Source organism: Canis lupus, chromosome 35, assembly GCF_011100685.1.
Source record: "Canis lupus familiaris isolate Mischka breed German Shepherd chromosome 35, alternate assembly UU_Cfam_GSD_1.0, whole genome shotgun sequence".
In the NCBI taxonomy this organism is placed as follows: domain Eukaryota; kingdom Metazoa; phylum Chordata; class Mammalia; order Carnivora; family Canidae; genus Canis; species Canis lupus.
Window position 1 is genome coordinate 24,054,083 of NC_049256.1, and position 26,629 is coordinate 24,080,711.

Genomic DNA, 26,629 nt, shown 5'->3' on the forward strand with positions numbered 1-26,629 from the left:
GACCCTGGTATAAACCTTACTTTGAGCCAGCTCCTGCTTTTTCCAGGATTCTACTACAGGTACTGAGTGGGTTTTAAAGTGGAGAGTATAGCTAAGGCACTTACCAGAATTTAGCAATGTTTTTTATTAATTTTAATTTTAGTTTCCCCTTGGCCATTTCAAGGGAATAAGTAAGAATTTACCCAAAAATCCCTCAGAGTCTTGTCAGCTCTGAAGGGGTCCATACAGGGATGTCTGTATGGATATCAAGTTGGCAGACTATTTATAGGCTTGGTTCACAGTCTTTTCAAAGTGCTCAGCTATGGTCATGAACAGTGGTCCCCCATCCTATTTTCTGCCTTTTTATCAATCCATTAATCTCAGAAGGTAATATATGTGTTAAAAACTTTGGAGGATCCTCCCTGGACTTAGGAAATTCTTTATGGCATCTAGATCAGCCTTTGAAAGAAGAAATGAAAAGTACCAGAAGAGGATACTATGACTTCAGTGGTCAGATTTTTAAATTATTTTTTAAAGATTTATTTATTTAGGGCAGCCCCAGGTGGCTCAGCGGTTTAGTGCCGCCTGCAGCCCAGGGTGTGATCCTGGAGACCGGGGATCGAGTCCCACATCAGGCTCCTTGCATGGAGACTGCTTCTCCCTCTGCCTGTGTCTCTGCCTCTCTCCCTCTCTCTCTGTGTGTTTCTCATAAATAAATAAATAAATAAATAAATAAATAAATCTTTTTTTTAAAGATTTATTTATTTATTTGAGAGCAAGTGTGTGAGCAGAGAGGAGTGGAGAGAGAGGGACAAGGGGACTGCAGTGAGCGCAAAGCCCAACATGGGGCTCATTCTTAAGGTCCTGAGATCATGTCTGAGCTGAAATCAAGAATCGAATGGTTAACCAACTGAGCCACCCAGGCATCCGACTGGTGGTCTTATTTTGAAAGAGAACTGTTTAGAGACCCCTGGGTGGCTAAGGGATTGAGCTCTGCCTTTGGCTCAGGGTATGATCCCGGGGTTTTGGGGTTGGGTCCAGCATAGGGCTCTCTGTGGGGAACCTGCTTCTCCCTCTGCCTGGGTTTATGCCTCTCTCATGAATAAATAAATTAAAAATCTTAAGAAAAAGATAACTGTTTAATAATAATTCTTCAAGTGGAAAAGCAGTCCAGAAGATTGCCAGAATGGATGTTAGACCAAGGAGGGTAGAGGGGAAGCTGTGCACAGTCATGTCTGTCTCATAGTCTTTTGTTGTAGGGTACCTCTTATGTCGTTAATTTTCATATTAGTCTTTTAAAATGAGTCTTTTAATGAAGCTATTTGAGAATTTTGAAGGTTTTTGGAGACTTCCAAAAATAGGTATCCCCATTCTGCTTGTTTAACTTGGGAATCCTTGCTGCCAAGTGCATTTTTTTTTTTTAAGATTTTACTTATTTATTTGAGAGAGAGAGAGCGAGCGCACACAAGTAGGGGGAATGGCAGGCAGAAGAAGCAGGAGAAGCAGACTCCCAGCTGAGCAGGGATGCTGAGGCAGGACTCAATCCCAGGACTCTGGGATCATGACCTGAGTCCAAGGCAGACGTTTAAGTGAGGCAACTAGGCACCCCCATGTGCATTTTTAAAAATATTTTATTTTATTCATGAGAGACACACAGATAGAGGCAGAGACACAGGCAGAGGGAGAAGCAAGGCTCCATGCAGGGAGCCCGACGTGGGACTTGATCTCGGGTCTCCAGGATCACACCCTGGGCTGCAGGCGGCGCTAAACCACTGTGCCACCAGGGCTGCCCACCGTGTGCATTTTTTAAGTGATCTTATTTCACTGGAACATTTCTCATAATGGCCATTGTGATTCTAGGTTGTTTTAGTGAGATTTTGCCATATGTATAGATGTCTGTAGCTCGGGGACTGTAGTCCTTATGATGAGTGAGCAGAGAAGGCCAGCTGAGGACAAAACACAAGCTCACACCCTGCAAGCTCCGCACCCCCACTTCTGGGTGGGGTCAGTGTGACACTCCTCCAGGAAACTCCCTACCTTGCTGAGAGAAAAACCACCTCCTCTAGAAGTTGCCAAGCCCTCCAGTATCCTTAGGTTCTCTTTAGCATATGAAAGCCCTTTTGAAATCTCTCTTTCCCTCCGCTCCTCCCCCAACTCCCAGGTATATCATCAGCCATCCCTCACAAGCCTGAATGGAGCAGCAGCTCTTTCTGCTGGCGGATCCTGCCCCTCACGCTTTCATAAAAACACCATTTTGCACCAAAGACGTCTCAAGAATTCTTTCTTGGTCATCGGATCCAGACCTCATTCCACCAACTGCATGAACATTCCAAAATTATATCACTTAGACTAAAATAAGCAGGTGTATCTAATGCTTTAGAATTTAGAGATCCAATTCTTTCAGCCACCCTTCATCTACAACAGAACGAGACAAGGAAGTGCACACCTTAATTTAGGGGTAGTAACCAGGTGCTATTACGGTGTCTTGGCCAAGAAAAGTCCTGTGCACACCTCCAAAATTTCCCAACGTGGAGCCAGGGACCGGGGAAGGGGTTGAGCCAAGCCAACCTCAACAAATGAGTCTGCAGCTGCCCCTGGGCCAGAACCACAGTAAGGGTTCCAGTCAAATGGGGGATTGTGGTTGAAACTGCCAGCAGTTCCTGATGTGGAGAACAAAGGCAAAAGAAATTTAGATAACATTTAATGTCCTTACTTCTTGTAACCTCTGGACAAATACTTGAGGCTGCAACTAAAACATTCCTCTGGAAACTCCCAACTGTCTTAATGTTAATCCTTTGCCAGAGGCAAACAGCAACTTTATCTTGACAACAGCTAGACCTCCAGGATCTTCTAAATCTTCTTTAACATATGAAAATCCTTTTGAAAACTCCTTTGTCTCTACTCTGCGATTTAAAAGTAACTAATTCCTCCACACAATCCCAGGGCAGCTCTTTCTGCCCAAGGGTACTGTCCCTGGGAGCTTTAATAAAATCACCTTTTTTGCACTGAGAATGTCTCAAGAATTCTGTGTTGACTGTTCACTCTCTGGCCCCACATAAAATCATTTGTTCCCACGGTGGAGCTAATGACTCCAAACAAACGGGAAACTCTGGAAAGCAAGAGATCCAGAGCTCATTGCAAGGAAAGCAGAGGCCAGAACCTAGGGGAGCGTTCCTAGGGCAAAGGCGAGAAAGAACGCAGAAAGGGGTTCTCGGTGCCACGGCTGTGTTTCAGCTGTGTTTCTGGTCACCTGGAATGCCTTAGCAGTGTACTTCACATCCCACTGTGACTGCTGCCAAATCTGTTAATTCACAATTCTGGCTCCCGGCTTGCTCAGGATCAATGACTACTGATGTCAGGATTGTGAGTTCAAGCCCCATACTGGGTGTAGAGATTACATAAAAATAAAGTCTTAAAAGAAAACCCCACAATAATTCAACTGACTCGGTTTTTGAGATCTAATTGGCCTTTTTTGAATCAATTGAACCATTTTCATGAATCGGGCAGCACCCTATAGAAAGGACCTCCACTGGGCTAGGGAAAGGAAAAGTTTTTCAGCACAAGATAAAGCAACTGTAAACAACAAAAAAGGATTATTTCCAGGAAGGTCACCTCCCTTTGGGGAACTAAATGGTCTCATTCATGGATGACCTCACAGGTGCAGGCTGGGAAGTTCCAGAATGATCCATTAATACTACCTCTCTGGGGAAGGTTGATTTGCAAGCCCTGGTTTGCGGAAGTGGGCCTAGCACAGGTGACTCCACCAGGAGCCTGTGGGTCTTCTTTGTAAAGGTGCGCTGTGCAGATGGGCCAGCTCCCCTGAAATACTGGGAGAGGCACCCGAGGGAGCAGTGCTAAGTCATCACCAGGTGGCTGACTTGTGAGGGCAGAAACGCTGTTCGTTCTTTCCCACAGTGTGGCCCTGACAGCTCGGCAGAGAAGGAGGTGTGGTGTCACCTGGCAGCTCTGAGGGCTGCCCTCCTAGGCCTCAGACCTCCAGCCCCACACAGGCCCTCCCATCTGGCCCCAGCCCCAGTCTCCAGCAATCAGGCCCACCTCTTCTCCAGAGCTGCTGCTGGGCTGTTCCTGGAGCGGAAAAGTCTCCTTTCCCCGCACCTCTCCTGAGGGTGGACTTGTGACCAACGACCTGCTCTCTGAGGTGTGTTTCAGGGCCGGAATCCAGGCCGACCCATTCGGCTGACGGGGCGCGGGCTCCCCCTGCTTCTCTGCGGCTGTCGGACGGCTGTGTCCAGTGGAGGAGGTGCTGCCCGCCGGGCCTCCGGAGTGCACGTCCCCACGGGGGTCCTGGGCTCTCCCTCTAGGCTCCTGCTGCCGGTGGGGCTGGACAAGGTCTAGTTCGGGCTCCCTGTAGTCCGCCAAGTACCTGGCCGGCTCCTCGGGGGCCTGCTCCTTGCCTAGGAAGGGCAAGTCTTTTCTGATGTCCTCCGGAGAGTCCCCCCAGAGTCCCGAGGGAGAGCCCCTGGCCTGCAGCATCCTCTCCCCGTAGTCCAGCAGTTGTGTTGGCCTCGGGGCTGGCCTGAGCACAAAGGTGAGGTGCGACCTCACCGAGCCGGTCTTCTGGGGCTCGCAGTTCTCAGGGCGTGGGCAGCTCAACAGGTAGCAGCGGCCTTCAAACCACCAGGCCAGGTCACAGCTGGCCACATCACAGCATGCGGCCGTGCAGTCTGCCACGGGGCTGGGCTGTGGCACCCGCATGATTCTGGTTGTTGCCAGGTTGGGTGAGACAATGGCATTGTCGAACGTCCTCCCCTCGCTGCATCGGCTCCGGGCGCAACCTGCAAACAGCGCAGCCTCCAATGAGGAACAAAACCACCAGCAGTTTGCACAGACATGCCCTGTGCTATCTTACAATCCCTCTCTCCCCACATGGGTCGGACACTGGTCCTCCCATCCTTCCACCCCTGCCCCACTATCCTGACATTCCTTCCCCTGCCCACCTTCCACCTGCCTCTTCATGTCCTTTCACTTAGCACAGAAGCATTCTTCTCCATCTGTGTACTACTTCTACGTTACTGATAACATGTTGCTCCTCACCCAAAATTCAGTCACAAAGGTTTGCTTTAGGAACATCGTATCACCGCTTCTGTTAAGCCGATTTTTTTTTTTTTAATTTCACAGGTTATTCTGAAGATAGGCCAATCAACGGGGAAAACATCAAAGGGGAAAACATCAAAGGAGAGAAAAACTTGTCTGCAGGACAGCTCTAGAACAACTAGCTTTAATCAGATTCCAAATAGCCACCAGTGTCTCCACTGGGCAAACAGGGCAGGTGTGAGGGTGGAGCTCCCCTGCAGACACCCAGTGGTGCAGGCCACAAAACAACGTCAGTCCACGACAAAATGAGAGAAATCGAGACTTTCAGGACCTTCTGCTGCAGTCTGTCATTTCCTGAAATCCAAGGGCAGTCACTTTTCTTCTTTATTTGTTGGTGGAGATCTCCTTCCTACTGAAGGCTCATCACTGACAATGTTTTGAAATTACTGTTACTTTCCTCCTACTGACAGAGGGCACTTCTAACTGGAGGTAAGAGAAATGGTTAAATATGGCATAGGAGTCATCTTTATTTTTACCTGTATACACATGATCATCGTTATAAATTTTTAAGAATTGTTCGATGACAAACACTTACTTACTCAATAGGAAAGTCTGATTGGCCCAATATAATAAGAATTACATGTAATAGATATGCACCTTTCCAAATGAATAAGCTTGCAACCAACTATTTTAATTCAACTGAAATGACAGTTTCTCAAATGTAAATCTACCTAATACTTTTAGCCTTTTACTTTATAACAACAAGCTTAATCTTGGATATGGGTGGAGGGGAGAACCCTCCAGCTGTACATAAAAAAGTAGTGTCTCCAATTAAAACCAAGAGATGGGGCAGCCCCGGTGGCGCAGTGGTTTAGCGCAGCCTGCAGCCCGGGGTGTGATCCTGGAGACCCGGGATTGAGTCCCACGTCGGGCTCCCTCCCTGCATGGAGTCTGCTTCTCCCTCTGCCTATGTCTCTGCCCCCCTCTCTCTCTCTGTCTCTCATGAATAAACAAATAAAAATTTTTAAAAATAAAAATAAATAAATAAATAAATAAAAATAAAACCAAGAGATGATGAAGGATATATCTTGGACTCTCCCCCTCTGCTCTCAAAAATGTTGCCTATATTTGTAAAGATACCACCTACATCCCTGAGTGGCCTTTAAATGAAGACCCAAGCTAGAAATTTCTTTCAAACACACATGGTGGGATGTGCTTTAAATTCCCTTGAAAAACTGTTAGGTCATCTTTTGGACAGTGTGATGTATAGAAACTGCCATATTTCATTTCTGGCGTTGGCCACAAAGCAGCTCAAAAGCCAACTTGTAAAACTGTCAGAAACCACTGTACAGGGACACCTGGGTGGCTCAGTGGCTTGGGCGTCTGCCTTGGGGCCAGGGGATCAGTCCCACATTGGGCTCCCCGCATGGATCCTGCTTCTCCCTCTGCCCTGTGTCTTTCTGCCTCTTTCTCTCTGTGTCTCTCATGAATAAATAAATAAAATCTTAAAAAGAAGAAGAAACCACTGTACAGAAAGAAGCTTGTGATCCTGAAGCAAGCAAATTGTTTCAGTGGCCAAGGAGATCTTTCCACGGCAGAAGCCTTCATTCAGGTAGAGACTTCCACATATTTCTGGGGTAGATCAATCCTTTGTTCTGCAAAAAATCACCTAAATGGTCCATTTGGACTGACGTACCATATGCAGAGATCTCAAACAAAGAAGTCTGAGAAGGTTTCCAACAACTCACCCATTCTTCTGTGAGCCAACTTGCCATAATTACTTCAGACTCTATCAGACTCCTTCAACAAAGCTCTCAAAGAGACCAGAGGACACTCACCCATGTTTGTACCTTCTACATAGTCCCAGCCCAATCTGTGAACATAGTGTGGAGGCCGAAAAAATTAGGGCCATTCCACTTTAAGTTCAGCGTTAGCACACGGTCCAGCCATCCCAGGCCCCTGTGAATAAGAGCTGAAATTTACCTTTACTTCAGTTACAGGAAAAAAACAGCTTAGAGCTTAACGCCCTAGAAAGTCCTATATTAGAATGAGAACAGAGCCCAAGCCAGTGCCAGGAAGCCCCATATTAGAATGAGAATAGAGCTCAACTCCCTTGAAAGCCCCATATCAGAATGTAAACAGAACTTGAGAAATTCCTCCACTCCTTCTGGAGGTCCCCTAGACCAGCCCTTAAAAGCTGGAACCCACCTCGGGGGTCCAAGTCCCTGCTTCGCTGTGTCGCTGTGTCGGGTGTACTTGGACCCAAGCTTGAGCTTGTAAATAAACCCTCGTGTGTTTGCATCGGTGTCGACTCCTTGCTGGTTTCTTGGATTCGCAATCTTGGGCACAACAATAGTAGGCACTCCATGATTGTTGATAAATCAATGAAATCATTGGTTAACATTTTGTCAAAGGTAAAGAAGACAGAGAGGGAAGACAGGCAAGCTACAAATAAGCTTACTAATAAAGAAATTAAGAATTTAAATAATTAATTTATATGAAGAATTTATGTTTTTGAAAGGGAGAGACCTGGAGCACAAGGGAAGAGAAGCAGAGGGAGAGGGAGAAGCAGAATTCCCACTGAGCAAGGAGCCCTACACAGGGTTTGATCCCAGGACCCTGAGATCATGACCTGAGCAGAAGGCAGATGCCTAACTGACTGAACCACTCAGATGCCCCAGGAATTTTTTTTTTTAAGATTTTATTTATTTGTTCATGAGAGACACACAGAGAGAGGCAGAGGGAGAAGTAGGCTCCCTGCAGGGAGCCCAATGTGGGACTGGATCCCGGGAACCAGGGATCACAACCTGAGCCAAAGGCAGATACTCAACCACTGAGCCACCCAGGTGCCTTACCCCAGGAATTTTTTTTTTTAAGATTTTATTTATTTATTCATGAGATACACACACACAGAGAGAGAGGCAGAGATATAGACAGAGGGAGAAACAGGCTCTATGCAGGGAGCAGCAGACCTGGGACTCAATCTGGGGTCTCCAGGATCAGGCCCCAGGCTAAAGGTGGTGGTAAACCACTGAGCCACCTGGGCTGCCCCAGGAATTTTTATTTTTATTTATTTTATTTTATTTTATTTTATTTTTATTTATTTATTTATTTATTTATTTATTTTAATTTTTTTTATTTATTTTATTTTATTTTTAAAGGCTTCTTTTTTTTTTAAGATTTTTATATATTTATTCATGAGAGACATATAGAGAGAGAGGCAGAGACACAGGCAGAGGGAGAAGCAGGCTCCATGCAGGGAGCCTGAAGTGGGATCCCAGGTCTCCAGGATCAGGCCCTGGGCTGAAGGCAGTGAGTGCTAAACCGCTGAGCCACCCGGGCCGCCCAGGAATTTTTAATTAATGGAAAAATCACAAGAAAAATCACAAAAGGAATGAAAAAGTAGGGATTTAAAAGGAAAAAAAAAAGAATACTCAAACATTAGTACAGTAGGGGGATTGGCAGGGCTTTTTCAGCAATAGAACTCTCTGAAGTGGCTCCTGTGTACTCAACAGTGCTTATAATTTAGCTGCTTCAGACACTTGAGCCACAACTGCTAGGCCTTCTGGTGCAGTATGTCTGGATGCAGAGAAAACTGCATTTTAACAAAGGTCACTGTTAGGGTTAAAAAGAAATGTGGGAAAAAAAAAAAAAAAAAAGAAATGGGTCCCAAACAGAATTACTTACGTGAAGCCCCACTGATATTGCAACTGCAGATCCAGCCTCTTCCAGGAGCACAATCTAATCAGTCAGGAGTGTCCTGATCCTACTCCTGAGGTCTTCTGCATAAGATTCCCTGCCTTCCCAGGAAGATGACCTTGCCTCCTTCTGCCTATAAAATTCTGACATTTTGTACAGCTCCTTAGAGCTCCCTTCTACCTTCTAGATGGAATGCTGCCCAATTCAGGAATCCTTGAGTAAAGCTAACTAGACCCTTAAATTTACTCAGTTGAATTTCTGTTTTGTTTTAACACAGGTAAGCCTCACTACACTCTGATAATCCACGACATAAAATCAGTTTTCCTGGCCATACCTCCATCCTCAGTCCTTGGTAAGTTCAAAGGGGCCCTAACTGGTCTAGCCAGGAAACAGATCACCAGCACTGCTGCTCACAAGTGATTTCCTATCATGGTTATGTCCACAGTAAGCAAGCAGAATATATGAAAATAAAGATTTATGATATAAGAGACTGTGGTCATTTGCTTTCCAAAAAAGATCGGCTAAGTAATCATTCATTTTAAATAAATACATTAAGTTTTTCTAGTATATATAAAATGTGACTTTATCTTTTCAAAACTCATTAATAATAAAAACCTATTTAAATTCCTGTTTCCAGAAAACCACTTGCACATGCGGTCTGCCTTCATGCCAAAATATGTAGGGAAATGTAATGTAAATATGCAAAATAATTCTGTTGGAAAGCAAATACACTTCATTTCAGGTTGATCATGAGTTACTGTTGTTGTAAATTAGTTTCAGAGGCAGAGGTCAGTGATTCATCAGTCTCATATTACACCCAGTGCTCATCCCATCACATGCCCTCCTTCATGCCCATCACCCAGTTACCCCATCCCCCGACCTTCCTCCCCTCCAGCTACCCTCAGTTTGTTAAAAGTCTCTTATAGTTTGTCTCCCTCTCTGATTTCATCTTATTTTTTCTCTCCCTTCCCCTAGGTTCATCTGTTTTGTTTCTGATCTGAGTTGTTTAAGCCAAAGATGGGAAGCTCATGTGTGATGCTCGCATCTCCAGGGCAATGGTTTCCTACCTGCAACAGTCACCAGCAGCAGCAATGAAGAGAGCACACTGGTGGGGGATGTCATTCTGTCACACAGTGGACGGAGTCTGCTGCCAAGGAGACCCTTCTAAGGCCTCTGGTGCAGGCGTCCTTTGATGTTTCTTAGGAACCAGATTTGGACTCAGGAACCTCAAAGGAAAATCAGAAAGCAAACAGGAAGGAAGAGAAAGAATAGGTAAATGAGGCAACATATAAAATTATTTCTATCATTTATTCATGTCACTTGGAAGCATGTCCTTGTTAACACCACGGGGCCATATCCCAGGCACACTATCCACCCTAAGTTTGTTCAAACAGAAAGTACAGTTCCTGAGAAAGCTTTCATGCTTTTGTAGGGGCCAAGGGTAGGCAGCCCCCAAATGGGCCACTTTGGCATGAACATTATTTTCAGTTAAAAGCAAGTCAAACCCAGCAGATTCAGGAAAAGTACCAGGAAGAGAGTTATTTGTTTGTTTGTTTGTTTATTTATTTATTTGAGAGAGAAAGAGAGCACACACATGCGTGAGTGAGCAGGGAGACAGGGCAGAGGGAGAAGGAGAGAATCTCAAACAGACTCCCCCAAGCATGGAGCCTGATGTGGGGCTTGATCCCACAACCCTGAAATCATGACATGAGCTGAAATCAGGAGTCTAATGCTCAACGGACTGAGCCACACATGTAGCCCAGGAAGAGAGTTATTAACAAAGATCCCCCTTTACCTAAGAAATTTCTCTATGTAATAGGGCACTTGTGTTTCCCAAACACCTCCTTTCACCTTCTTACTAGTAGTCTTTCTCCTGTTGGTATCCTCAGGCCCCTAGCCCTCTCTTTAGCTCATCATCATATAAGGCTCACATTGCGTGACTGTCTTTGGAATTTCCATGTCTGTATGGATTCCCCATACTTACACTATTAAATTTGATTTCCTCCTTTTAATCTGTTCCTGTCAATCTGACTCTGAGTCCAGCTGGAAGGATCTTTTTTTTTTTTTTTTTTCAGCTGGAAGGATCTTGAAGGACAGAGGAAATTCTTCATCCCCAACACCTACTTCCCTTGCAAACCGAATCCATGAAATAAGATGAAATCAATCATACTACTCTATTTCCTCAATTCTAGCAGGTACATAACAAGTCCAGACCTTCTAGTGTCAGCTAGTCCTCTTGCTCATAGACTCCAACAATTAAAGCCAGAAGCAGACAAGACCCGTTAACTGATACTCTACTCAAAACCCATTGTTCTTATTTCTGCATTGATGAAGGCATTGATGAAGATGTTTTACAATGACTGGAACATCCCAATCACCAGGCCAGAAAGGCCCTAATAGTGATGGAATGCCTATAAGTCTGTACTCCCACATGTCCCCTTCCCTGCCCATAATCCTGTGCTGAACATCTTCCAACCCCCATCTATGATCACGTGCTCTCTGCCTACTGTCTTGAATGTACCTCCCGAACCTCTCCTTACAAACTCTAGGTGTCTGTCTTGCTGGTAGAGAGGTCAGTTGTTAGCAAGTTTTATAGAACAAGAAGGGGAGCAGAATTTGTCACTCAAAGTATACCACTTTGGCATGAAGATTATTTTGAGCTAAAGGTAATCAATACCCAGCAGATTAAGGAAAAATTCTATACCTCCCCCTCAACTGCTTACACTTACTTTGAAATAACTCAAATCCTGAGAATGCCTCCTGTTCAACTTTCACTGACACTTCTGTCACTGACAACTTAGAATGAGCCTGCTGTCCACCCTGCAACCATCATTGGCCCTGGGCTCAGGGGAGGCAGAAGAAGGACTAAAAGGATCTAGTGTTACTGAGTTGACATAGACTAAGAGACCAGAAAGGAGTGAAGATGACCAAGGTAAAGTCAGGAGGTTGCTATAATACTTCTCTGTGCACAGTAACAGAGGCCATCAGAACACTAACTTCTAAGGTAAAGTGGGGAATGTCAACATTCAGTAAGAGCCCCCATAAGCTTCCTTCCTAAGACCCCGAAAAGAAAACCTACTGGTGCACATAATTTGCCACCAATAACTTCCTTTCACTCTAGCACTGAAAGTGTGGTTTGAGATAACAAGTGGATAGAAGGGAAGATTGACCATCTCTCATCTGCAGTAATTGACCACAGTACCCAAAAGGCCAGAGAGAGCAGCTGGGTATCCAGTACTAGCATTCAGTCAGCTGACCGGAATGCTGCTCCAGAATAGCAATGCTGCTGTTAGCGAGGGACAGTCAGTCCATCATCCCATGGAAAGAGATCAGCCCTCTACTATACCATTGGTTATATTTGGCCAAATTAAGAAAAGACACCTCGCTGGGCAAAAAGCACTCCAAAAGTACACAGCTTGGCAAACAGACTGGCAAACAGTACAAACCCATACACCATTACATTTCCAACCCCTCAGCACTCTGTCAGATACCCTTGTGCAATGTACTGTCAGCAACTCATTGTCATTTCCCAGTGCAAACTTACAGTGCTCAGTTAACAAGGGGTTTCCTAGTGTCAGTTCCATAGTTAAGGTTCTTTATTCAGTACATTATTTTTTTAAATTTTTTATTTATTTATTTATTTTTTAATTTATGATAGTCACACAGACTATGAGAGAGAGAGAGAGGCAGAGACACAGGCAGAGGGAGAAACAGGCTCCATGCACTGGGAGCCCGACGTGGGATTCGATCCTGGGTCTCCAGGATCGCGCCCTGGGCCAAAGGCAGGCGCTAAACCGTTGCGCCACCCAGGGATCCCTATTCAGTACATTAATACAGTAAACAGTGGCCCTCCATTTATCCAACATTAATATGCATATGGACCAGATGTTACCAAAAGTCTTTTTAGCTCTAATAGTTTATAAGTTTTGTATTTTTAAGTACATGGGTAGTACTTTGTAAGTTATGTTTTTTGTTCTTTTTTTAAAAGGTTTTATTTATTTATTCATGAGAGACACAGAGAGAGAGACAGAGAGAGAGGCAGAGACACAGGCAGAGCCAGCCCCATGCAGGGAACCTGACTCAGGACTCGATCCCAGGATCACACCTTCGATCCCAGGATCACACCCCAGGCCAAAGGCGGCGCTAAACTGCTGGGCCACCGGGACTGCCCTTAAGTTATGTTTTGACATATTTTCCTACTTGATCATCATAACAAATCTCTCTGAAACAGTTCTTACTATTCCCATTTCCTCTCCATGAAAGGAAACCAAGCTTCAGAGTCAGATCTCAAGCTCTCCCTGCAGCAGCCCCTGTCCATTTCTATGGCTCTGGGACATAAGCACATTCTATTCTGGGTTCCTTAACAAGATCTCTCTTACTTGTTCAGTCTCTGAATTGCCATTTCTCTTGATAAGGGTCATGCTCTTTCCTGCTGCTTGCCTTCTGCCCACCTTGCTGTTGTTTCATGTCTTCAGTAAAGGGAAAGAAAAATACTAAAGAATTCACATAGAAAGCCTGTCTACCTTCAAAAAAATTTTTCCATCAAATGTAAAGTTGTGTCTGCATGATAAAATAGGACTTTTAAAATAAGGCTTAACAAGTTCAAAACGTTATAAATAGTACAAACCCATACACCATTACATAAACTCTTCATGGATCAACTTTACACATGTAAAGATCTGAAAGAAATGCCCCTTTCAAGGTGAAGACTAATGAGAATAACTTTTCTCTTCCTTTTCATATTTTTTCCTCTTCCTTACCTGTATTTTCTTTCTCTTTTCCTAAACTGAGCACATCTTACTTTGCATTAATAAAATACAATTATAATTTTCCTTTTTAAAGAAGGCTTAGGGTATTTCAACATGGTCATTCTAACATGCCAGCTATCTAAAAAGTTACCAGTGCCTGGGTGGTTCAGTCGGTTAAGTGTCTGCCTTTGGCTCAGGTCAGGATGCAGGTTACTGGGATCGAGCCCCATGTCGGGCTCCCTGTTCATGGGGACTTTGTTTCTCCCTCTCCTCCCCATTCATGCTCGCTCTCTCTCTCTCTCTCTCTCTCTCTCAAATCAATAAACAAAATCTTAAAAAAAAGGAAAAAGTTACCAACTGGTATGTACGATAGATATTTTTCTTTCTTTTTTTTTAAGGTTTTATCTTTAAGTAATCTCTGCACCCAACATGGACTTTGAACTTACAACCCCAAGATCAAGAACTGCATGCTCAAAAAAAAAAAAAAGAACTGCATGCTCTACTGACTGGGCCAGCCAAGAGTCCCTAGAGTAGAAATTTCTGATTCCTGGCATTTCTGGCCTGATTCTGTTCTTAAACCTCCCTCCTCCTCTGAGTATATTATTGTTCATGATCCCTAGACCATCCTGGAACCCTTGCTCCAATAGCATTCTTTCTCTTTTGATTATAGTGCTCATTCAGAGATGAGGTAAGCAGGGCTTAGGACTAGGATCAGAGAATGAATGAGATGTAGGAATGGGGTGAGCCCAGGTGTGGGCAAAGTACAAAAATGTACTCATCAAGCAATAATGGAGCACTCCTTGTGCTAAGACCTGGACAAGAAAGGGATCATGATGATCCTCTTTCAAGGATGCAGAGAGAGGCTCAAGGATAAGGTGAGGGTGACCATGGCCAAGACTGCTCCTTGTCTATGCAGTGAACATTCCGCCCTTATTCCTTAGTAATAAGACTCAGGTTATTTGGAGCACCAGGGTACCCAGCTAGAAGACTACATTTCCAACCCCATCTACTCTGTCTATAGCTTAGTGAGGTCATGTGATTCCATTTTGTTGGATCACATATAAAAGCAACTGTTGGATAGGACTCATAGGGAAACCTCCTTTTGCCTTCCCCTCCTCTTTCCATCTTGCTGCTGCCTCGAAAGGGCATGAGGGCTGGTACCCCAGCAGCGATCTGCAACCATGAAGACGCCTCGACATGGAGTTACTGGAGCAGCCCTGGGCTGCCAACCTTTGAGTTTTTCTGAGGAGGAAATAAACTTTCATCTCATTTAAGCCACTGCCTATCTTGAACTTTCTATTATAAGGACCTAGATGCCATTTTACTTAATAGGTAACATTACTTAAAGCAATTTTTGTTGTTATTGTTCAGCTTATGGGCTATAAAATGCTTAGGTTCAGATAAGCTCACAGCAGAGACATAGTAAGTCACAGCTACTTTATGGAATGTCAAATGACAAAAATAATACAATATAGTCACAAGTTTGCGGTCCTTTATTCAAGAAAACAAAACAAAACAATGTATAGATTGGAGAAGTACAGTGACTCACAAGCAATGGAGCATTCTTCCTGAGAAATTTTAGGCAAGAACGAGTTAAAAAAAATTTTTTTTAAGATTTTATTTATTCACAAGAGACACAGAGAGACAGGCAGAGACATGGGTAGAGGGAGAAAGCAGGCTCCCCATGGGGAGCCTGATGCAGGACTCTGGGACCCTGGAATCACGACCTGAGCCAAAGGCAGATGCTCCACCACTGAACCACCCAAGTGCCCCAAGACCCAGTTTTATTGAGCATTAGAAGCAGCAATGAATAAAAGGGCATGAGAGCTTGGAAGGTTGTCTGGGAGGTCCGGCATCTTTGTCCAAGGCTAGCAGGCCCTATTTTCTAGGGTAATTTAAGTTAGCCAAAGCTGACTTACAGGATTTCCATTTGCATATGTTAGTATTCCTTGACAGGTGTTTCCCATAACTCAGAGTTAAATCTGTGATGTGGGCTGGTTCAGGACACCAGCCTCCATTTTCTGGGTCCCAATACATGAATTAACTTCATCAGAAGATTTCAAATACTATATAAGACCAAAACTTTATGAGAATTCAGTAATTTTTTAAAGTGGCTGATAAGGCCAAGAATTCTGAAACCACTTATATGCAAGCTAGCATATACTTCCTTATGGGGGCAATTAATTTTTTCAGGTATACGTATATTTTCTCTCCAACTAAATTATAAACTTCTTGAGGAAAAAGATCAATCTTAAAATATAAGTTGATATAATTTGACTTCTAGTTTACAAATTTCTCACCCATTAACATTAATGATTTTAGTTTTTAAAAAAGCTAATGTGGGCAGTCCCGGTGGCTCAGTGGTTTAGCGCCGCCTTCAGCCCAGGGCATGATCCTGGAGACCCGGGATTGAGTCCCACATCAGGCTCCCTGCATGGAGACTGCTTCTCCCTCTGCCTGTGTCTCTGCCACCGCCACCCCCCCCCCCATCCCCCGTCTGTCTCTCATGAATAAATAAATAAAAATCTAAAAAAACAAATAAAAATAAAAAAGCTAATGTTTACTATAAGCACACATTTTAAATGAAAATATGAAGAATTTAGGAAAACCACTTAAGTGATAGAGGATTTCAAGACTGCTGGTATGCATGACAGACAACTTTGTATTCCCCCACTGTAAACAGATGACTGTATAGTAGAAAGAAGACACCTGTCTATTTTTAAACCTCAAGGACCAAATGATTAAATTAAAAATAGAAGATTAAGGTATGTCTCATATTTCTTAGGATTTTTACCATTCACAACAACTTTTAGAAGAAATAATGGGAGAATATAGGAACAAGAAAAGAACATAAATGATACAACAGAAAAGTATAGCAACAACAACAAATAAAAAATAATGAAAAAAAGAAGAGCTATGAATAAATTCACCAAGATATGTTCATTTTAAGACTTAAAAATGGGAAGTTGTGAGAAACACAAGAAATAAATGGAGAAAAACATGAATAAATGTTTTTGGATAGAGAGGCTCAACATCAGAAACGTCAATTTTTCCTAAGTCAACCTATACACTTCCATGTTCCCAATAAAAATGATGCTAGTAGAAATTTTAATTGGAGGAATAGAAAACTAGATAAAACTGATCACAAAGTTTACATGGACGAATAAACAAGAAGGGGAGGCAAGAATTTTTTGAAACAGAAGAGAAATAAGGCAAAATTATTCCTACCAGACAGTGAAACATGTTATAAGGTGACAGTCATTAAAACAGATGGTATAAGTGCAAAAGTAGATCACTGAATATTCAATAAGTAGGTCCAAATATTTACAAGACTAAAAGAAATTATTAAAAATGGCATCTCGGGATCCCTGGGTGGTGCAGCGGTTTGGCGCCTGCCTTTGGCCCAGGGCGCGATCCTGGAGACCCAAGATCGAATCCCATGTCGGGCTCCCAGTGCATGAAGCCTGCTTCTCCCTCTGCCTGTGTCTCTGCCTCTCTCTCTCTCTCTCTCTCTGTGACTATCATAAATAAATTTTTAAAAAAATTAAAAAAATAAATAAATAAAAATAAAAATGGCATCTCAAAAAATTTTTTAATTAAAAAAATAAAAATGGCATCTCAAATCAGTGGAGGGAAAACTGATGATTGAATAAATGATACTAAAAAAATGGCAAGCCATTTGAAAAAAAATAATATGTTGTATTCCTACCTCACACCTTACACGAAGATAAATTTCTACCCTAAAAAACAAAACGTGGGCACCTGGGTGGCTCAGTCAGGCATCTGCTTTTGACTTGGGTCATGATCCCAGGTTCTGGGATTGAGCCCCATCTCTGGCTCCCTGCCCCCTGCTCCCTGCTCATCAGGGAGTCTACTTCTTCCTCTCCCTCTGTTGCTCTCTCACTCTCCCTCTCTTCCAAATAAATATATCAACTCTTCAAAAATAAAACAAAACAAAACCATAAAAGCACAATAATAAGCCACAGGATTGGTTTTTGACAAAGGTACTACAATGGTTCAGTGGAAAGAACAGTCTTTCCAACAAACGGTACTGCAACAACCAGGTATCAACATGCAAAAGAATAAAATATGACCTCTACCTCATACCATATGCAAAAATTTTAAAAATAGATAAAAAAATGAAATATAAGTGCTAAAACTATAAACATACTAGAAGGAAACAGGTGTAAATCTTTATGACCTTGGATTAAGCAACGGTCTCTTAAATATGACACCAAAACAAAAACAATAAAAGAAAAAACCGATAAAATAAACATCAAAATTTAAAATCTTCTGTGATTGAAAAGACACCATCAAGAATGTGAAAAGACAACCCATAGAATGGATAAAATTTTTGTAAATCACATATCTAATAAGGAACTTGTATCTAGGGCAGCCCCGGTGGCGCAGCAGTTTAGCACCGCCTGCAGCCCAGGGCATGATCCTGGAGTCCCGGGATCGAGTCCCACGTCAGGCTCTCTGCATGGAGCTTGCTTCTCCCTCTGCCTGTGTCTCTGCCTCTCTCTCTCTATCTCTCTGCATTTCTATGAATAAATAAATAAAATCTTACAAAAAAAAAAGGAATTGTATCTAGTATACATAGCTATTATAACTCAATAAGACGAATAATATTTCAAATAGGCAAGGATCTGAACAAACAGTTATCCAAAGAAAACAGATAAATGGCCAATAAGCACATGAGACCATGCTTAACATCATTAGCTGGGAAATGCAAATCAAAAGGACAAGAAGATACTACTTCACACCCATTAGCACAGCTAACATCAAAAAAGGCAAACAATAAGGACACCTGGATGGCTCAGTGGTTGAGCATCTATCTGCCTTTGGCTTAGGTCGTGATCCTGGGGTCCTGGGACTGAGTCCCACATTGGGCTCCCAGCAATGAGCCTGCTTCTTCCTCTCCCTCTCTCTGTGTCTCTCATGAATAAATAATAATCTTAAAAAAAATAATAAACATTTTTTAAAAAGGCAAACAATAAAAAATGTTGCCAAAGATATGGAGTGAGTAAAACTCATACGTTGCTGGTGGAAATGTCAAATGATGCTGATACTCTGGAAAACAGTTTTTGTCAGTTCCTCAGAACGACTAAATATACTTACCATATGATCCAGCATTTCTACTCCTATGGATGCAGCCAAGAGAAATAAAAACATATGTCCACATAAATATTTGTATATGAGTATCCACAGAATCATTATTCACAATCATCAAAAAGTAGAAATCACCCCAGTGTCCACCAATTGAAAAATAGATAACATGATGTAATATATCCATATGTGGAATATTATTCATCAATAAAAAGAAATGAAGTATGGATCTATACTACAAGATGGATGAATCTTGATAACATTATGCTAAAAAAATTAAAACATGCTAAGTGAAAGAAGTCAGATACAACCACGAATTATATAATTCCATTTTAATTAATTTATTAATTAATTTATTTATTTTTATTTATTTATTTGAGAGAGAGAGTGAGCAGAGAGAGAGAGAGACAGAGAGAGCACGAGCAGAGGAAGAGGGATTTAAAAGGACCAGGGAGCTAGACGTGTGGCTCGATCCCAGGACCCTGGGAGATCATGACCTGAGCAGAAGGCAGCCACTCAACTGACTGAGCCACCCAGGTGCCCCTATCATTCCATTTATATGGAATTTGCAGAATAGACAAATATGTACATATGTACAGAAAAGTAAATTAGTGGTTGCCAGGATTGGGAGACAGGAATAAAATGACAACTGAATAATAAAAAGAAATGATTTTTCTTATGCACAAGATTTCCTTTGAGGTAATGAAAAAGTTCTAGAATATATGTGGCAATGGCTGTACACCTTTGTGAATACACAAAAAGTCACTGAACAGTGTAAATTGGTGAACTGTATGTTATATGAACTTTAGCTCAATGAGTTGTTTTTTTTTTAAAGAAAAGAAACTATGAAGGACTACATGTAAATATATAACTATATAATTGCATGAGGAAAGCCTAGGCATGATATGAACTCAGAAGTCACACAAAAAATATGAATAAATTGTACCCATTAATAAAAGGTAGAAATAAAAATTTTCATAGAAACATCGCCACATATGAAGTCAGTGTCAACAAAGTGGGAAAAATATTTGCAACTCACATCACAGACGAAGAATAATTTCCCTAATAAACAAGAATGCCCTCAAATCAACAATCATCCAATTCAAAGAGTTGTTCATCAATGGACAGGACACAGAGAATATAAATGCATTTTAAATACCTCAAAAGAAGATGTTCAAAGTCAGGAATAAAAAAGAGGAATACAAATTAAAATTAAGGAATGTCATTTTTTCACCTACGAGATGGTCACAGATGAAAAAAACCTTCCTACTTTCTTCTGTTGGTGAGGATATGGCTACTCAATGCTCACTGATGGGAGTGTGAATAGGAACAGTGTCTATGGAGGGCAGGGGGCAGGCACTACGCACTTCCTGCAATCCCACTTCTGAGAATGTATTCCACAGACACACCTGGGACATTTATGAAATCCTATGCACTCTCTGTTGCTCCTGGGTACAATACTGGAATGAACAAGCAGACTGCAAGCAACCAAACTTCTGTGAGCAGAGAATTGGTTAAATAAATCACAGTCCCCCCAAACATGAAAAACTCTGCATTTGTGAAGAGAGAGAAAACTCTTAGCATGCTGGCAGATAGCAAGACCTATTGTTCCGTAAAGAAAGAAAATGCAAAACAGTGATTATGGTATTTACTAATCCTGTGAAAAGGGAGTCGGGTAGGGGAAAATATAAATATCAATTTGCTTGGAGATGAATTCCCTCTGGAAGAATATACAAGAAACCATTAATATTTATTATGACTAAGGGGAGGGCAGGGACAGAGACTTTTTTTTTTAAGCAAATAGCCTTTTGTATCCTTGGAGTCATGTGAACATCTTTAATATTTTATAAATAAATATATTTAATACTCTTGCTATTATGCTGGGTCACTGAAGGCTTAGATCCACTTGGCAACAAGAGCCTCGGTAAATCACAAGAGCAATAAAGAGCCTGCACAAGGTTACAGTCAGGAAATGTATGTGACACATGAGGGACAGACGATGAATAGGGCAGCCACACTTCGCAAATAGGCATACAGGATTCCCAATTAAATGTGGACTTGGGATAAATCACGATTGTTTTATCATGCAGTATTTAGGACATATTTCTACTGTATTTTATCAGGTAGCCCTGGCTATGAGGGCAGCTAAGGCTGCCCTGGACAGCTAGTATATGTCCCTCCCCAGAAGAAGATCTACACATACAACATCATCCAGAGAAAGAGCCAACACTGATTCTTCTTCGCTCACGGAAGTAATAGCTTGACCCAGTCACCGTGCTGAATCCCCACTGATGTATGAAAGCATTTAATGCAAGCATGAGCAGCTTACAGACAAAAGACAGAACACAAGGAGTCACTATCTTTCAAGTGAAAGGGAGAAGCAAAATGAGAGAAAGGACTCAGAAAGCCAGTCGGGGGAGGGGGGGAGGGACATTTCCATACCTTAATTTTCAACTTTTTTTTTTTTAAATTCTTTTTTATTTTTTTATTTTTTTTATTTACTTATGATAGTCACAGAGAGAGAGAGGCAGAGACACATAGGCAGAGGGAGAAGCAGGCTCCATGCACCAGGAGCCCGATGTGGAGATTCGATCCCGGGTCTCCAGGATCGTGCCCTGGGCCAAAGGCAGGCGCCAAACCGCTGCGCCACCCAGGGATCCCCAATTTTCAACTTTTTAAATTAAGCAATCCCAATTTCAAAGAGATAGAATTACTGTAGTTCTCTGAAACATTGTTCAAAGCCAGCTGACAGCTTTCATCTCAGCTGGAGCTGAGTGTATGGAAAAAAATAAAATCCTGTATGTGACAGCCAGAATCCAGCCTGATACTTATCTCCTCACTGTTCTGTTTTTCGGTAAGGTTTGCCCACAGGTACCCATTTTGCTGCGCTGGAGTTCACTGTTGATCCTAGAAGAAGTCACTTTTATACTAGGTAATGTGATATTACCTCTTATGCTTTTTTAAATTAATCAATTTTATTTATTTATTTATTAGATAAAGATTTTATTTATTTATTCATGAGAGACACAAAGAGGCAGAGACACAGGCAGAGGGAGAAGCAGGCTCTATGCAGGGAGCCTGATGCAGGACTGGATCCTGGAACTCCAGGATTACGCCCTGGGCCCGAACGCAGGCGCTAAACTGCTGAGCCACCAGGAATCCCCTAAATTAATCAGTTTTAAAGGCAAAGAGCCTGACAAAGGAGCCTCCCTCCCCATCTCCAGGGTCTACTCTGAAGGAGCAACCAGCCACCTTCAACACTTGCAGCTCTTCTTTCTGGTACTTACCTTACCTTTTAAAATACAGTTTTTATCATTACTTCCTGAATTTTCCATTTCAAGCTATCTTGTCTGCATCTTTATACAGGTGCACATGCACTTTCCCTTCCCTATGTTATCCCTCCTGACTACATCACAATGTGTCATCACTCCATTTCCATTCAGTGTAGCAGAGAGGAGGTCCCTCTTCACACAAAGAAAGAACAGGATAAAAAGATACAAGTTTCTACAGAACATATGACAAACTCCTTTTAAGCACAACAGTGTTTTTGAGGAGGATGGAAAGTACAAGGAAAGCATGGTCAAAGTGAATGGTTTCCCAGACTTCTCCACAGATGACATTATTTGTTCTTGTGGATGTTAATTACCTCGTATCTCATGTTGTATTATATTCTTTGTGAAACACTGTATACAAGGTTTTACAAAAATTGGTATGAACACTGAAGATATTTTTTTTTTTTAGGATTTATTTATTCGAGAGAGAGCATGGGCACATGCACACACAAGCAGGAGGAACAGTCAGAGTGGGAGAGAGAATCTCAAGCAGACTCTGCACTGAGCATGGATCCCCACATGGGCCTCTATCTCATGATCTTGAGATTATGACCTGACCCGAAACTAAGAGTCAGATGCTTATCCAACTGCACCACCCAGGAACCTCTTTAAAATCCTATCAGTTAATATAAAAGATCCAGCATGATCCTCTCAAGGTATCTTTTTTTTAAGATTTATTTATTTATTTATTTATTTATTTATTTAGAGAGAGAGAGAGAGAGAAGAATACAAGAGCAGGGGGAGGGACAGAGAGAGAGGGAGAGAGAATCCTTAAACCAACTCCCAGTTGAGCACAGAGCCCCACACATGATTCAATCTCAATGACCCTGAGATCATGACCTGAGCGAAAACCAAGAGTCAGATGCTTAATTGACTGAGCCACCCAGGTGCCTCTCAAGATATTCATAAAAATTCCGTTATATTCAAATACTATAAAAGCTCAATTTATCTTGATGTTTTTACAGTGGATACTTGATAATTCCTTACTGCAGTGGATTTTTAATAAGGATGATTTATGTTAGCTTACTTTCTAAAAACCCATACATGCAAAGCACTTTAAAAATAACTTTCATTGGGACCCTGGGTGGCTCAGTGGTTGAGCATCTGCCTTTTCAGCTCAGGGCATGATCCCGGGCCCAGGGATTGAGTCCCACATCAGGCTCCCTGAGAGGAGCCTGCTTCTCCTTCTGCCTATGTCTCTGCCTCTCTCTTTGTGTCTCTCATGATTAAATAAAATCTTTTAAAAATAATAAAAAATAATTAAAAAATTAAAAATAACTTTTATTTTCCATGTATTTAATTTATTATAACTATGTAATATTCTTCTTGAATGAGCTGCATATAATCATACATCTTTCTTTTAAAAATGTTTGTACTTTGGGATCCCTGGGTGGTGTAGTGGTTTAGCGCCTGCCTGTGGCTCACGGGTGATCCTGGAGACCCAGGATCGAATCCCACGTCGGGCTCCCGGTGCATGGAGCCTGCTTCTCCCTCTGCCTATGTCTCTGCCTCTCTCTCTCTCTCTCTGTGTCTGACTATCATAAATAAATAAAAATTAAAAAAAAAAAAAAACTTAAAAATGTTTGTACTTTGGCAGTTAATAAATGTCTTGGTTGCTTGTTTAGTTTTCTATATACCTGTCACTCATCTTTTCACCTGTCAATGTGATGACAAAGCTGTAAAACATTTCTTAGTCAGCAAAAATTGTCAGTAATATTAGGAAGAAATAAATAAAATGCCAAACTGAAAATGAACTTAAAAATCAGGGGATTAGATGAAGGGATATAGTTCAGCAAAGATATTTAAAGAGACAGCCAGTGGCTCAATTGGTAAAGTGCCCAACTCTTGATTCTGGCTCAGGTCATGATCTCTGGGTCATGGGATCAGGGTCCATGCTCAGTGGGGAGTCAGCTTGGGGTTCCCTTTGCTTCTGCCCCTCTCCCTGGGGCACTCTCTCTCTAATAGATAGATATTTAAAAAGATAAATCAAAATCCGTAGTTTTCTACTATTTAATCTAAAAAAATTGATATTTTAATAGCATAAAAGTAGGAAAGATATAATGAAGAGTAATCTTTTAAATAAAATTAGTTTTGTCATAACTAAAACACAAGGCAATAATAATAATAAATAATAAATTGGAATCCCAAATGTCCCATATTGAGGTATGACTAAGTTAATTGAATATCCCACGGATATATAATATTCACGCATTACCACAGTCTGTGACACAATATTACATGAGAGATGTGGACCGTGAACAGAAAATATGGCATAACATATGTGTGGGAAGAGTCTGGATCTCTGTGTCTAGCAAGATGGCAACCCAGTAAACTATTGAGGTTGCTGGGAAAATACGATACAGTACAAAACACCCTTTCTTTTTTTTTTTTTTTTTAATTTATGATAGTCACAGAGAGAGAGAGAGAGGCAGAGACATAGGCAGAGGGAGAAGCAGGCTCCATGCACCGGGAGCCCGATGTGGGACTCGATCCCGCGTCTCCAGGATCGCACCCTGGGCCAAAGGCAGACGCCAAACCACTGCGCCACCCAGGGATCCCCCCAAAACACCCTTTCAAATCCATAATCACACTCAGAGAATAAGCACTAAAAGGAACAGGTAGCTGGAAAGCAGAGTGAAAAACCAATCCCAACACAGTGGCTGCCAGAGATTGCAGGTTTCTAAAACCTGGAGTTCAGTTTAATGATGTTAAGAGGGCACAGGTCAGAGCCCTGGTCACATTCAAGTCCAGGAGTTGGAAACAAAGAACCTCATGGAGCCAGGAACCTTTGGGAGAGATCCTTGTGGGCGAAAGGGTGAATAAGAAAGCAAAAATATCTGGCCCCAGTGTTCTGTGTGAAGAAAAAAATTTTCTCTCGAGAATTGGCAACCGCAGGTTTGGGCTCAATTTTTCATGGCAAGTTTGGTTTCCCAAGAGGAGAAATTAGGTTAAAGTGGCCCTGCTGGCTGGGTGGCTCAGTTGGTAAAGTGTCTGCCTTCAGATCAGGTCATGGTCTCAGGACCCTGGGAAGGAGCCCCGCATGGGGGCTCCCTGCTCAGCGAGGGGTCTGCTTCTTCCTCTGCCTCTGCTTGCCCCCTGCTCTGCTCTCTGTCCCTTTTTCAAATAAATAAAATCTTAAAAACAAAAAAGCCTCCCCAAAATTCAAAAGCTCAGTGGATGGCGGGGGGCACCCACCTGGCTGGTTCAGTCAGTAGAGCAAGCGACTCTGCATCTCAGGGCTGTGAGTTCCAGTCCCACATTAGGTGTAGAGATTACTTTAAAAAAAAAAAAAAGGCTCAGTGGATGGGTGACCTAGCAGACTTGACAGCGCTAAAGAATTAATGAACTTGGGATCCCTGGGTGGCGCAGTGGTTTAGCGCCTGCCTTTGGCCCAGGGCGCGATCCTGGAGACCCGGGATCGAATCCCACGTCGGGCTTCCGGTACATGGAGCCTGCTTCTCCCTCTGCCTGAGTCTCTGCCTCTCTCTCTCTCTCTCTGTGACTATCATAAATAAATAAAAATTAAAAAAATAAAAAATAATAATAAAAAAATAAATAAAAAAAGAATTAATGAACTTAAAGGCGATGAGAGATGAATCGAGTGGGTGCCTGAATGAAGAGGATATGAATGCAAACACTTTGAGGAGGAAACATGCCCTGTGTTCCAGGACAGCAAGGAAGCCAGCCAGGTGAGACAAGGGAAAGCACCAACATACAGTTGGGGAGGCAGCGGGAAGCCACTGTAGTTTGTAGATCAGTGTAAGGGGTCCCTGGCTTGTTCTTGGAGATGGGACGCGCTGGAGGACTGGCTCCCTCAGCTGCCATATGGAAGACAGTGCAGGGGTCAAGGGCAGACGCAGAAACGCGGTGGGAGCTCCTGCCGTGATCCAGGTGAAGGACAGTGTGATCCAGGTGAAGGACGGTGTACTACAGCAAGATGGTAGCAATGAAGGTCCTGATTTATCCTGAAGGTGGAACCTACAGCATTAGCTGCTTGGATAGGGTGTAGGTATGGATGACGAAGCAACTGGAAGAAAGGCAAGGCCATGACCCAAAATAATGCAAGACATCCAATGCAAGTGGAGCTGCTGAGCAGGCCATGGGATAAATCTGTCCAGAACTCAGAGGAGAGAGAATGTGGAAAGTCCTGACCACAGAGCTGGTGTTCAAAGCCACAAGACTGGTTAACAGCACGGCAGGAATATCATATCCCCCCTTACTTGTGGGGGATACATTCCAAGACCCCACCCCACAGATGCCCAAATCCACAAATAGTACCAAATTCTACGTGTACTGTTTGTTCCTATGCACACATATGTCTGATAAAGTTTAACTTCTAATTTAGGCACTGTATGAGATTAATGACAACTAGTAATCAACTAGGATGATTAAAACAATAGAGTGTGATAAAAGTTACGTGAATGTGGCCTACCTCTCTCTCAAAGTATTTTACACATTGTGCTCTCCTCCTCCTCAAGACTTGAGATGACCCCAATGCCTACATGTCGGGATGAGGCAAGGTGAATGGCGTTGGCCTGGTGCCATGGCCTTAGGCTGCTACTGACCTTCTGGTGTCGCAAGGAGGGCCAGAACCAATGGAATGCAGTAACCACAAGGAGCAATACTACAGAGATGGGAGGGAGTGACTGCCTTAGGAAGACAAGGAAAAGGAGAGGAGATCTGCCCCAGCCATGATCTTGAAAGGGA

The 26,629-nt window shown here is 42.6% G+C and overlaps 1 protein-coding gene across 6 annotated transcripts in view; it reads right to left on the reverse strand.

The window, feature by feature from the left end:
• Positions 1-26,629, reverse strand: part of KIAA0319 (dyslexia-associated protein KIAA0319 homolog) — a 99,910-nt gene that overhangs the window by 53,236 nt on the left and 20,045 nt on the right. For 4 of the 6 annotated variants that reach the window (XM_038584276.1, XM_038584279.1, XM_038584278.1 and 1 more), the window contains exons 2-3: positions 9,801-9,959; positions 4,036-4,775 (exon numbers count right to left, since the gene is read on the reverse strand). In XM_038584276.1, coding sequence (XP_038440204.1) covers positions 4,036-4,775; positions 9,801-9,855 — 795 coding nt within the window. In that variant the 5' untranslated portion in view covers positions 9,856-9,959. Of the gene's footprint in view, positions 1-4,035; positions 4,776-9,800; positions 9,961-26,629 lie in introns of all 6 variants that reach the window. The other 2 variants (XM_038584275.1, XM_038584280.1) reach the window with 1 other exon arrangement.